Source organism: Felis catus, chromosome E2, assembly GCF_018350175.1.
Source record: "Felis catus isolate Fca126 chromosome E2, F.catus_Fca126_mat1.0, whole genome shotgun sequence".
Classification (NCBI taxonomy): domain Eukaryota; kingdom Metazoa; phylum Chordata; class Mammalia; order Carnivora; family Felidae; genus Felis; species Felis catus.
In genome coordinates, this window is record NC_058382.1 from 51,795,271 (window position 1) to 51,808,498 (window position 13,228).

Consider the following 13,228-nt stretch of genomic DNA (forward strand, 5'->3'; position numbering starts at 1 on the left):
GTGTGTATCTTTTGGTTTTCATGAGACAGTGACCACACACATAACTCAAACAAAGAGGTTCTAAAGACAGGTGTGGACTAGCAAAGGAATTCTTGACAATCGGGGGCAGGAGGCGTGCTGGGCCCGGGCTTCACCAAGCACTTGGCATTCTCGGCAACTTGGCGATGGCATCTGTGAGCGCACCCTGGGACAGGTCGTTGAGATGCTTCCTCGGCTTTTTTCTTCTTTTCATTTCCCTACCTACCGGCTTTTTTAACTTACCCTTCCCCGGAGCACAGGTCACTAGGTCCCTCGTTTTATCTTTCCGTGTCCTTGATGATGATGAGTTGTTTTCTTGGTGCGTATGTCCCAATTCAGAGTTTTTGAGAGAACACCCAATTCTTAGGTCAGCTTATTTATTTCAGACGAAGAGATGGATTCCTGCTTAGGTCGGGAATGGCCACTCCCCCGACTCTGGGCCCACCAGTGCTGCAATCAGCTGTCAGAGAGAGAAGTTATAGTCGTGGCCCCTTGGATGTGTCGCTTTAGCAAGGGTGGTGAGTGAAGTTCCCAGAAGTGGGCAACACGGCGTTGTATGTCAGGGCTCAAGTTCTAGCCGTGGCTCGCATACAGAGCCTGATTTTGACGGTTTCTAAAGATGTGGCGTTACTTAATCTTGCTTAGCCTCGGTTTTCTCAGCTGAAAAACAGATGTGACAGTTCATACTTCCTAGGAGTACTGCTGAATCTTAAATAACAAAAGTAAAGCACTTAGCACAGTTCCTGCCACAAATTGAACCCTCAGTAAACGCGAGCTTTATCCATACCAGGAGCAGGTGCGTGGGCAGGGACCTTGAAACGGGTTTGGTACGACGTGTCAAGGTACTCCATTAACAACTGTTCACCACCTCTTTGTGTGGAGATAAACACTGACCCGTTCCCCGTCCCCTGGGATATATACCCACTTCACGTTCCTTTCCTGAAGACGGGTGGCTAAGTCAGTCTTACTTCGCCCTTCTCACTGGAATTGAGTAGCTGCCTCTCAGTTTGGAATCAGTGTGCCCACTTGGTGCTGGACGGGGGTTGAAGGCAGCCCGATTTAAGAGCATAACAAGCGTCTAGGATGAAACCTTCTCCAGGGGACTAGCGTGTGTACAGAACTGTTAAGGAATTTCTTCTGGCATTTCTCCATCAGGGTCTTGGGAAACCAGAGGTATTCACACAGAGGAAAATACAGTGAGCTAAAATATGCGTGAACCGAGATGAAGTGCTTGATTTGGGACGTAGAAACTCCTTTTATTGTTATATAGTGATGCTTTATTTATTTGGTTTTGTTGGAAGATGGGCTGTTTCGCAGAAGTGAAGTTCATGGATAGCAGAGGTTTGCCCATCGCAGCTCTGAAACTATCTTTAACCCTTATTTCTTGGGAGTCTTCCTAAAACGTGTCACGTACTGCGCCTTCTTAAGATACAAATTTAAATGCTAGCACTTATTTTTTTTCTTAATTTTTTTTTCAACGTTTATTTATTTTTGGGACAGAGAAAGACAGAGCATGAACGGGGGAGGGTCAGAGAGAGAGGGAGACACAGAATCAGAAACAGGCTCCAGGCTCTGAGCCATCAGCCCAGAGCCCGACGCGGGGCTCGAACTCACGGACCGCGAGATCGTGACCTGGCTGAAGTCGGACGCTTAACCGACTGCGCCACCCAGGCGCCCCAAATGCTAGCACTTATTGAAACTTACTCCGTACCTGCCATTATGCTTAGGTGTTTAACTGTCATTAATTTTCCCGACACCCCTGCGAGACAGGTACTATCATAAGCCTCCACTTTACCGACGAAGAAATGGAGGCTTACAGAGGCTGAGGAACTTGTCCAAGGTTACAGAGGGAGAAGTGATGGCATTGGAAATTGTGCCCAGGGCCTCTCCAAGCTCTTAAGAAAGTGGCCATGCTACTGGAGAACAATTTGGTTAATCAATGACCCTCAGAACTGTTAACCATTAAAGTAGATCTTTGGGAGTCTCCATGCACATTTCAGAAATGTGTCTGTTACTCTGAGCATCCCTTGGACACTTTTTTTTTTTTTTAATTTAAATTCAAGCTATTTCACATACAGTATAGTCTTGGCTTCAGGAGTAGAACCCAGTGATTCATCACTAACATATGATACCCAGTGCTCGTCCCGAAAAGTGCTCTCCTTAATGCCCATCACCCATTTAACACATCTGCCCCACCCACCTCCCCTCCAGCAACCCTCAGCTTGTTCTCTGTATTTAAGAGTCTCTTATGGTTTGCCCTCTCTCTGTTTTTATCTTATTTTCCTTCCCTTCCCCTATGCTCATCTGTTGTGTGTCTCAAATTCCACATATGAATGAAATCACGGTATCTGTCTTTCTCTGACTTATTTCGCTTAGAATACCTTCCAGTTCCACCCACGTTGTTGTTGCAAATGGCAAGATTTCATTCTTCCTGATCGCTGAGTAATGTTCCATCATATATACCACACCTTCCTTATTTATTCATCAGTCGATGGTCATTTGGACTCTTTCCGTAATTTGGCTATTGTGGATAGCGCTGCTATCGACATTGGGGTGCATGTGTCCCTTCAGATCGGCATTTTTGTATCCTTTGGATGAATTCCTTAGTGCAATTGCTCGGTCGGAGGGTAGTTCTATTTTGAATTTTTTGAGGAACCCCCATAAGGTTTTCCAGAGTGGCTGCACCAGTTTGGAGTTAGTACTCAATCTGGCAGCACCTGTGTTTGAATACTCACACGTATTCCTCCATTTGGCAGATTTTCTTGAGCGCCTGCTATGTTGCTGCGGGCCTGGTGCATGCCGGGCACTCTGGAAGCAAAGAAATACGAGGCACGCAGCTGCCTTCAAGGGGGACACACATCAGCGATACTTCAGCCGGGGCAGTTGTGAAACCTGCCTGATGTGTGAGCAGCAAAACCTTGGGAAGGTGGCTCCTTTTGAGCCCACCTTTCAAGGAAGTCACCCTCCTCGCCATTATCCATTCTCTGTGGATGGGACTGAGGAGTGGAGGCCAGGAGCCATAGGTACAATTTGATGTTTCCTTGGCTCCACAGAGGTGGGGAGAGGAACGGACAAGCTGTGTTTCAAAAGTAGTTCGAGCAGTCTTGCTTGGAAAAGAAGCTGTGGCCAGATGCTAATGGGCCACATGGAAGAGTCTGGTTTCTATAACCCCAGACTTTCTTAAGATGGTGGCTTATGAAGACAGGAAGTACATTAGAGCATCCGGTGGAAAAAAAATACACATTCACTGGGATGTGTTTTCTCATTTGATTAGTTAATGAGTATTCAATGCACTTTCCCAGAGTAGCTCTCAAAAAAGACAACAACAGTTTGGAGCATTGGCATTATTCTCACGAAAATCAAGTATATGGTTTTCCAAGGAGGTGGTTTAATATATCTTAATGATAACTTTCCTATTTCAAAAGTAATATGTTAATAGAAACGACTAATCACTTTTCTCATCCAGAGAGAACTAAGATTTTCGAAACAGTCTCTCCAGTATTACCATATCCATTGATCTATCCGTTTGATCTCACTTCTTCTAGTTACCGTCCCCCCTGTTGGACATAACGTAGTCTCTCCGTCGTTCATATTCGCCTTTATGGGCGCTGTATATGGCACAGTGCTGCTAGGAGTTTCTGTGATGACTGATGTGTGACAGTTGTTCCAAGACCTTTTAAATTGGTCTTTTTTCTCTCTGATTCTCAGTAGATTGGCTGATGGCCATTATGTCTGGCTGCTTTCCCTGTGTCTTCTTATCACTTCTTCCTAGTATATTCTTTACCCTTGACAAAGTGTTAGCATGGCTAATGACTGGGCTATTTAGTACATGTTGTTAGATTAAGCAGGCTCTGAGGGGACAAAGGGGCGGTCTTTTGAATTGGAAGGCCACCTCTGCGATGGCTATTTTAACTGCCAGGAAAGCATCCCTTATCTAGAGAGATAACTGTTTTGCTTTATTAGTGAGGTCCAGCCAAATGACTTACTATTAGGCATATTTTTCCAGGAAGGAAAAAGAAAAAAAAAAAGAAAGGAGGGAGGAATGGGGCAAGGGAAGGAGGGACGAGAAGGGAATGGAAGAAAAGTCAGGTCGTTGTGTTCTCTTGGCTCTCATTTTGAATGTCTCTCTTTTCAAATTTGTCGTTCACAGTGGATTAAACTTCATTGACTTGATGGTACGACAAGGGAACATCGATAACCCTCCTAAGACTCCCCTGGTGCCAGGATTTGAGTGTTCTGGGATCGTGGAAGCTCTGGGGGACAGCGTGAAAGGATACGAGGTAATGTTTTGGCTAATGACGGAAGAAGTAATACCTATGTGGAATCTGTTGCGATCAGAAAAGATGAGGCAAAAAATGTTTGCGAGAACATGTGTGTGTTAGGACTGTTGTCTTATTGTTAGGGTTTGTTTTTTAAACAATGTTTATCAAAAATAGATTTTCCACATACCCTGTGCATCTCTCATGCACGATCTTGGTTGCTCCTGGGAACAGTCTGGGAAGTGGCCCAGGAAACGAAAGTTTCCCTTTTCTTCATGTGATATAGCTGAACAAGACCGTGTCGCCTCGGGTCAACCAGGTGGGCATACTCCCTCACCCTGCACATGGCTCCCATCTGCCCCGTACCTCAGGTGCAAAAATCGACGACACAACATAGCAGCTGGGGAGAAATAGCCTCTGTATTTCATAATTTGGTTCCCTTAGGTATCTACTTAACTGATGCATTTAAGTAATCTTTTTTAAACCATTATTTCAGACACTGGGGAGGTGACGCTTTTAAACGATGATTTTAAAGGCAAAGGGTAGAAGTACCTGTCAATGAAGCAGAATTGGCCGTGGGTTGATAGCTTTGGAAATAGGGCAACGGATAAAAAGGGTTATATTTTTCTGACTATTTTGTAAGTGTTTACAATTCTCTATAATAAAAAATTTTCAATCGATGAAAAGACATATGACCCTTCCTACCACGGTAATGCAAATCAAACAGAATCCGGTCTCTAATGACTGAAAAACTGTGGGCAAATCAATCGCACAAAACCGCAGCCGTTTGGAGCGAGGAAAACCAATGCCAATCAGATACAAGAGCTCTCGCTCATAACTTAAGGGCTTCCCCAGGGAGAAACGAACAGAGCTAACATGTGAGAACCCGGCGTAACCAGAAACATGGGCAAATCATTCTTTTTCAGCCTTACCGCAATGCTGCGAGATAAATACTGCTATTGTCCCTTTGGAGATGAAGTTCAGAAGGGTGCAGTTGTTTCCTTTGAGGTCAACGCAAAGGTAGTTGAATCTGGAACCGACTCTTCTTACAATCCCATGTTCTTTGCCCCTGCTCCCAACCTGCAAATGCTGCGGGGCTAAATGCAGGAAGGAAAATCTTATAAATGGAATGCCAAAAAGCCCTTGGCATTGAATTTGAGACTGCTGCTCAATCTCAAATATACTCTGCGAGTATTAGTATGCTCTAAATTCATTGTGACAAATGTCTGAAAGTCTCATCCCACTCAGCATTTTGCCACCGGTTTCCAGATAATCGAGCAGAAAAGTGTTAAGAAAGAAGTAAATGCGCTTTTTCCTTTCTTTCATATGGCTTTGCATTTTCGGTCCCCAGGTAAGCAATAGAACCAGTGGTAGCACCCTACCCCTCACCCCCGCTTCCCTCCAGTGTCTTCCAGCTGGACAAACAAATGAAAGAAGCCACCTACAGGTGTCCAGTCAGGGTGTGGCTTGGGGGAAAGCCAGTACTAATTTTCCCCCTGGAATTCTTTTTTTTAAATTTTTTTTTCAACGTTTATTTATTATGGGGACAGAGAGAGACAGAGCATGAACGGGGGAGGGGCAGAGAGAGAGGGAGACACAGAATCGGAAACAGGCTCCAGGCTCCGAGCCATCAGCCCAGAGCCCGACGCGGGGCTCGAACTCCCGGACCGTGAGATCGTGACCTGGCTGAAGTCGGACGCTTAACCCGACTGCGCCACCCAGGCGCCCCTCCCCCTGGAATTCTGATTTAGTTTTTTCAATCATGTTGGAGATGGGATTTCATGAAACAACACACTGAATAGCTCTGTTGGTTTGATCCAGTGCAAGGGAGGCTTGAAAAGTTGTCTCCAGAGGTACGGTGGTAAAGGAATAATTTGGGCTCAACCGCCCAGGACGAACTTCTTTTTATTAACAAAATCAACTAATGAGGTCAACTGGATATTTAACACAAAAAACAACAAAGGAGCTGCCTACCTCTGGACTCAGGCTAGGGCTGATGTGATGGCTAAGCCACTCTTGCCATTTTCATGGAGCAAAGCTGAATAAGAGACTGGAGCAGTCAGCCCTGTGACAGGGTGATCAGCCCTGTCAAGGTGGTTAAACTACTCTCCACTGTCCTCTGTGTGGACACTGGGGGTCATCAGCTACTCCGTGGTATTTTTGGATCTTCGGTTTGCATGATTCAGTGCAAAAGAGAATGCCAGTGTTAGACCTTGGTTATCCTCTGGCCCAAGCGGTTGCACGTAAGATGGTAACTCTCAACAATCACCATTTGGCCTTCAACCCTTCCAGGGATTGGGACACTCACTGCCAGGGAATAGCCTTTCCTTTCCGTCAGTTCTTTCGTTAGACAGCCATTCCTTCTAGTTCGTGAAATAGGTCTGTATTCAGTGTGCGATCATTGAGCTGGGAGTCCCACGAGGCCAGGAACCCATCTGTTCTCTCAAAGAGTCAACAACGATTGTTCTTTCCTCGCTTTTCATGCCCCGTGCCAAGAGTACGGCATGTGTGTTATGTTATCTCGTCTCTGGGAGGACCCTTTCCTTACATCATACTCATTTTACAGCTGAAGAAACGGAGACTTAAAGAGTGACACCAATATTCCCAAAAGTGGTAGGTTCTTTGGTAGACACCTTTAGAAAAATAGGTCTCTGTAGCATGTACCTCAGGTGTGATGAATTAATCATTCGTATCTAGAGTCAGCCTTGGTACACTCAACTCCTGGCTCAGCTACTCCCTAGCTACTTGACCTTGGGCAGGTGCTTTCATGTCTCTTGGCCTCAATATAAATGCCTGTAAAATCTATAATCCTTCATCTGCAATGCGAGCTCTTACACCCCCATCTCATAGGAGGCTTTTGTTGTTGTTTGTTGAGGAGGGGATGAAGGGAAATGCTAAGCTAAGAGAAAATAAGACAGGAGGCTCAATTGTAAGTATATGAAACTAAAGCACATGTGTATGAAAGCCATTCATTGATTGAAAATTCGCTACGACCACAGCAATTTGAATACTGCATTGGAAAGTCTGCATTTGAAAGCAACTAACACCAAAGAGCAGAGTGGGTCAGCTTAACCAGCACTGAGCAGTTCATACAAGTCATCAATATCAGTTCACTTAGTTGTATTTCCCTTTAATAATGATATACTATGAAAAAGCTTACCATATCACCTGAACGACTTTAAAGGGAAGAATGCCACTCCCCCCACTTTTTTTTTTGTTTTTTGCATGATGTCTGGCTATGTAAAAAACTGGTGAAAAGAACACGCATTCAGCCATGCCTTCATAGCGGTTTGTAAAGATTAGATGAGTTAAAACATGTGACACCCGGGGCGCCTGGGTGGCTCGGTCAGTTAACCGTCTGACTTCGACTCAGGTCATGATCTCATGGTTCGGGGGTTCGAGCCCCGCGTCGGGCTCTGTGCTGACAGTGCTGAGCCTGGAGCCTGCTTCAGAGTGTGTGTCTCCCTCTCTCTCTGCCCCTCTCCTGCTCACGTTCTGTCTCTCTCTCTCAAAAATAAATAAATAAATAAATAAATAAATAAATAAACATTTAAAAAAATTAAAAAAAAAAAACCCAAAACCAAAAACACATGTGACACCCCTAGGACAACGCCTGACATATAACACATGTCCAAAAAAAGGTTATTCTTCATACCTGGCGGCATCTCCCTAGTCTGCTCTAAGTTTGGCTGTTCTTGTTCAGTCTCCTGCACTTAGGTTTCCATGGCTTCTTCTGATGCACCACGTTTCACCTCTACTGTGATCGGTAATCCGGTGCTAGGCTTTGATGCAAATATCCCAATGCACTAGCCTGGCAGGGAGTCCATGTGGAGTGGAAGAAAACAGATGAGAGGAGATAACCTAGCCCCGCCTGTGTAAACTGCCTTATGGCTTAGTTTTCCTCCACTCCAAAACAGAGATAGGACGAGAGGTTGCGTTGGTCAAATGAGATTCTGACACCAGTATTCCACGGTGTGTGATGTGGTGACCTTGTATAGGAGAGCTTCAGAAGGCAGATGGAGACCTGGCTTCTATGACTCCTGGCAAGTTTTCATAGATGGGCTTCAGAGCATCCGCAAATGCCTTGGAATTGGGAGGCCGGTGAGGGTGTGCATGTTTGAGGGTTTGGGCTTTCTTTGTGGGAAGGAATCTATAGTTTTCATCAGGTTCTTAAGAGTATTTGAGAAATCTTTCAGGAAAGAGTAGGAAGCTTCCATTAACCATGTGCTTCCTCGTGCCCAGATCGGGGACCGTGTCATGGCATTTGTCAATTACAATGCCTGGGCAGAGGTGGTCTGCACGCCAGTGGAATTTGTCTACAAGATCCCAGATGACATGAGCTTCTCAGAGGCTGCCGCATTCCCCATGAACTTCGTCACAGCCTATATGATGCTCTTCGAAGTTGCCAACCTCCGAGAAGGAATGTCCGTGCTGGTGCACTCAGCTGGCGGTGGTGTGGTAAGTTGGTTGGTTGCGCGTCCTCTTCCTCAGTATCGTTATGGTGAAGGTGGACTGATACCCAGTTGACAGTGAGGTTCTTATGTGAGCTATTGTCCATCCGTAGGGATGATCTCTGTGGTTCTGGATGAAGCACATATGCATGGCTCATATAGATGATTGCGCTGGGGGTAGAATGAGCCTCTGGGGTTTGAAAAGTCTCTGAGATGGCATGTTAGGACTCAGTGGGTCTCAGGGATGGTTTCAGTCTTGGTGTCACAATGGACTATTATGTCGATCATTGTGCAACGGCTTATAAGTCATGTACTACCGGTATGATCCGAAACACCAAAATGGTGGATGATTTACTTCTTCAATAAGTTGCCATGGATTCTAGGTTGTTCCCATATTAATGACATCCTTATTCATTTGTGTTCTGATCTATTTTCTTGAGTGGGAGAGGTGGATGGAGATTGTATTAGCACGCTGGGCATCACACATAAACCTAAGAATGTCTGTGCGAGTAGGTGAACCTGCTAATATCACCTGTCAGCTGTGGCTTTGGTAAGGGGAGAAATAATGGAAATACAAAGTTGCTGCCTTAGAGCTCAGGGATGGCAGAAATTTCTTCCATGGTTTGGATGTGTCTCAGCCCCAGGCACTCAGTCCATATTACACGCCTGCCATGTGGTAAGCACTGTGTTCCCATCACGGTCTACTGGAGTCAGAGTAGAGCTCTAGTCTTTCTGAGCACGAGAAGTATAACTCATTAATTCAACAAGTGTTTATTGAATACATTCTATGTTCTGGATTCTATGGGTTGGAGATTAAAAAGAGAAGGTCCCGATACACCCTTGAGTAGGGTTGCTCTCAGTATTGGTGATTTTGTGGTTTGATGAGCTCAGAAATGAATTCATACGCTTGGGTCTATCCATAAAGATGTTTTCCGCAGAGGTTCCGCTAACATTCATTCTTTCCTTATCTGGGCTTTCTACAACTATCAAAATCTTATGCAGTATAAAGCGCATTTCTGTTTTGCTCTCCAAGAAGACGAACTCACGTACAAAAACGTGAAGGCAAAGTCGTGAAACTTAAGGAATATCTTCAATCACCTTAGCAAATTTGCTGATGTCTTTTGACCATGAGTAAAGATATAATAAAAGCTAAACATCCTTAGAAAAGAAATGGATTTCAGTGCCAGTGAATCTCCTAACAGCAAGCAAGCCATTTAGAATGCTGGCATTTATGATCTCCGTGTGCTCAGCATACCAAGTGCCAGAGACTGGTTTTCATATTAACAACAGAAGCTCCCCTCTTTACAGTGGTGCTGGACCCCGTTCTGCTGAGAGCCAGTGTTTAAACACTGGCACTGATGATGTTTTCTTTCTGATTTTTTTTTTTTTCATTTTGAGTTTGTTCCTGGAACAAAGAGGCGTGCATCGAGGGCACGTGTCTGTCTCACAAAAGGGAAGAAAACCTTGGGAAATAACAAAAGTTCTTGTCATGCTTTATTCAGGGCTTCTAGACACTATCACGGTAAAGATCCAAAGAGTGAAACATGTGAAGGCAAACCGGGGGAAGGGATGAGGAGGTAGGAAGAGAAGTCCGTGCCCATAATGCAGACTCTGACGTCCTAAAGCTTTGCTGCGGACTTTTCCTTCCTAATAGTGAGCGCAAAGAGGGAAGAACAACCAGCCACGCAAGCTAGTGTTCATTTGAAGGAAACAAACCAGTTACGAGGGGAAACGGTACCCAGTACTGGGTTTTGAGACCAGGGAAATATTTCTCTGCGGTTTCTCATAAGAAATGTATGCAATACACAATAAACTGCCCTCAACAATACTGGTGTAATACAGGCAGCTATTTCTGTGATGGCTTTTCTTATGGTGTATCCCTAACATCATCTAGTAGCACCAAAATAAAGCAAAATTTAGTGAAAGCAGATACCTTGGGGCCAAAAGGATGTAGTCTGGCTTAACCTACAGAGAGTTTAAAGGTGTCATTGGGCGGCCCATCTCTCAGGCGAGTGGGTCTCCTTGAATGGTATTTCTCCCAACCAAGATTTGATTGGTGGTGTGGAGCACTGAGTTCAAGGTGACCATTAAAGGAAAGACTTTTGACGAAGTGCACATCCATGTGTATGAACACTCAACCAAGCTGGGTGGAGTTGACACTCTCTGACAAAAACCAAAGAGTCCTAGGGCGGGGGTGCCTGGGTGGCTCGGTCGGTTGAGCATCCGACTCCTGATTTCAGCTCAGGTCAAGATCCCAGGGTTGGTGGGATCGAGCCCCGCGCCAGGCTCCACAATGAACATGGAACCTGCTTGGGATTCTCCCTCTGTTTCTCTCTGCTCCTCCTCCCTGCTCATGCTCTCTCTCTTTCTCCCTCAAAACAACAACAACGACAACAACAACGACAACAACAACAACAACAACAACAACAACAACAACAAAAAGGAGTCCTCGGAAGAGCCCAGACCATTCCATTGCCCCGCCAGGGAAAGACCAGTGAGACACTACCAGGCAGAGCTAGGTTCCTCCCAAGAACACAACCAGCCACTATTCTTGTGGTTGGGGGAGACCTCCCTAGGGAATACATTTTATGTGTTATCTGTAGCATCCTGGGGAGGAATGGGGGCGCTTCTCACCACTGTGGGGCAAATCTGGTAAGCGCAGCCTCTGGCTCATGTTTGCTGTGGTAACAGGAGACTGACCTCCCGCAGACGATCTGTGCTCTAATCCCTAAAGTGAGTACCTAACCTTACATGGCCAAGGAATTTTGCAAATGTGATTAAGGTAAGGACCTTGAGATGGACAGAAGATCCTGGATTGTCCAGGTGGCCCCCCATGTCACCACAAGGGTCCTTATGGATAGAAAAGGGAGGTGGAAGAGCCAGAAAGAGATTTAAAGAGGCTACACTGCTGACTTTGCTGATGGAGGAAGAGACCACAAGCCCAGGCATGTGGGCGGTCTCTAGATGGCTGGAAAAGACAGGGAGATGCGTTCTTCCCCTGGAGCTTCCGGAAGGAACGCTTTGATTTTAGCCGAGTGAAATCCATTTTGGATTTCTGATCTCCAGAAAGAAATAGAATAAATCTGTTTTTCTGGAGCCACTATGTGTGGTAATTTACGGTAATGAGAAATGAATACAGCCACCTTCCCTGGGCTGCCTCCCTTCTCACCGCGGAGCACGCACAGCCAGCAGCAAAACTAGGATTCAACACCCTACTCTGGCTGATGCCGAAACCTATTCTGTCTCCACTCGACAGCCTGGAGTCTTGGGAGAACCCAAATCATTCCTCCCTTCATTTATTCATTTGCCTGACAGATGCTTGTTCAACCTCTACCCAGGGCTGACTGTAGGGCCGAGGGCTGTGGCCCAGGTGTATGTTTTCTGACTTGATGTTGATAGGATGACGGAGATTAGACCTAATTAGGATAAAGTTTCCCAGATCGAGTTAACATGAAGTTTGCAGGTCTCATGGCGCCAAGACCCCTGTCTGATTTTTATCCAAGGCTGGGGAATTTGCAGACAGGACGTGTGGAACACCAGCCTGAACTGTGATTTCGAAGGACACTACTACGGCACAGCCGTCCCTGCCTTCTCCAAGGGGGGGGAGGGTACTTTCCAAGACCCGCCGCGGATGCCCAGAACCGCAGGTAGTACCAGACTCTGTGCAGACCGTGCTTGTTCCTACACGTACACACCTGTGACAAAGTTTAATTTATAAATTAGGTGCAGTAAGAGGTTAACAACCACAGCAAGAAACAGAACCGCTGCAACTTATATTGTAATAAAAGTTATAGGAAGGGGACCTCAAAATATTGTACTGTACTCACCGCTCTTGTGATGACGTGAGACGCTACGATGCCTATGTGGTGACGTGACGTGACGTGAGGTGAATGGCGTAGGCGTTGGGAGGCGGCGTTAGGCTCCTACTGAGTTTCTGATCATCCGTCAGAAGGAGGATCACCTGCTTCCGGATCCAGGTTGACCGCGGGCAGCTGAAACCGTGGAAAGCAAAACCGCGGATAAGGAGAAACGACTGCATAGGAAAACAGTCCTGTCCAGAGTAGAATACTTTCTCAGTGGAACTGCCCCGGTGTCTACACTGCTCTGTCACATCTTTGAAGGCACTTTGCCCCTGGCAATAGCAGAACCAGATAAGTCTGAGAAGGTAATGCCCCTAATCACATCTTTAGAACCCAGTTGAAAACGGGCTTGCAACCTCTTAAAGGAAAAGGAACAAAATAAGTAACCGAGTGGGGCTCGTGTCAGGAACTTCACGACGAGGGTTTTGCCGCCCATCCCATTTAACGAGCTGCTAGGACTTGGAGCATCTCGATTGGGATGTGCTCAGTTTCTGGAGATCAGTGTGACTGTCATCCTCTGGGTATCTGCTTCCGTGACTGCCATTTGATGCTTTCCAGTTTTTGGCATCCTTTTACCTTTTCATCATCTCAGCTGAACAGAGAGAAGGCAGCCGGCGATGGGCCAGAGATCTTGGAAAGG

The 13,228-nt window shown here is 45.9% G+C and overlaps 1 protein-coding gene and 1 non-coding gene across 2 annotated transcripts in view; one reads left to right on the top strand and one right to left on the bottom strand.

The window, feature by feature from the left end:
• The window catches only part of VAT1L (vesicle amine transport 1 like), a 149,956-nt gene that overhangs the window by 20,037 nt on the left and 116,691 nt on the right, over positions 1–13,228 (top strand). Inside the window, exons 2-3 of the mRNA XM_023246187.2 lie at positions 4,169–4,298; positions 8,520–8,735. Of these exons, the coding sequence (XP_023101955.1) occupies positions 4,169–4,298; positions 8,520–8,735 (346 nt within the window). The remainder of the gene's footprint in view (positions 1–4,168; positions 4,299–8,519; positions 8,736–13,228) is intronic.
• On the bottom strand, positions 7,394–7,555 carry LOC111558143. Its single transcript, XR_002738736.1, has one exon. It is a non-coding gene; the product is annotated as a small nucleolar RNA SNORA15 (small nucleolar RNA).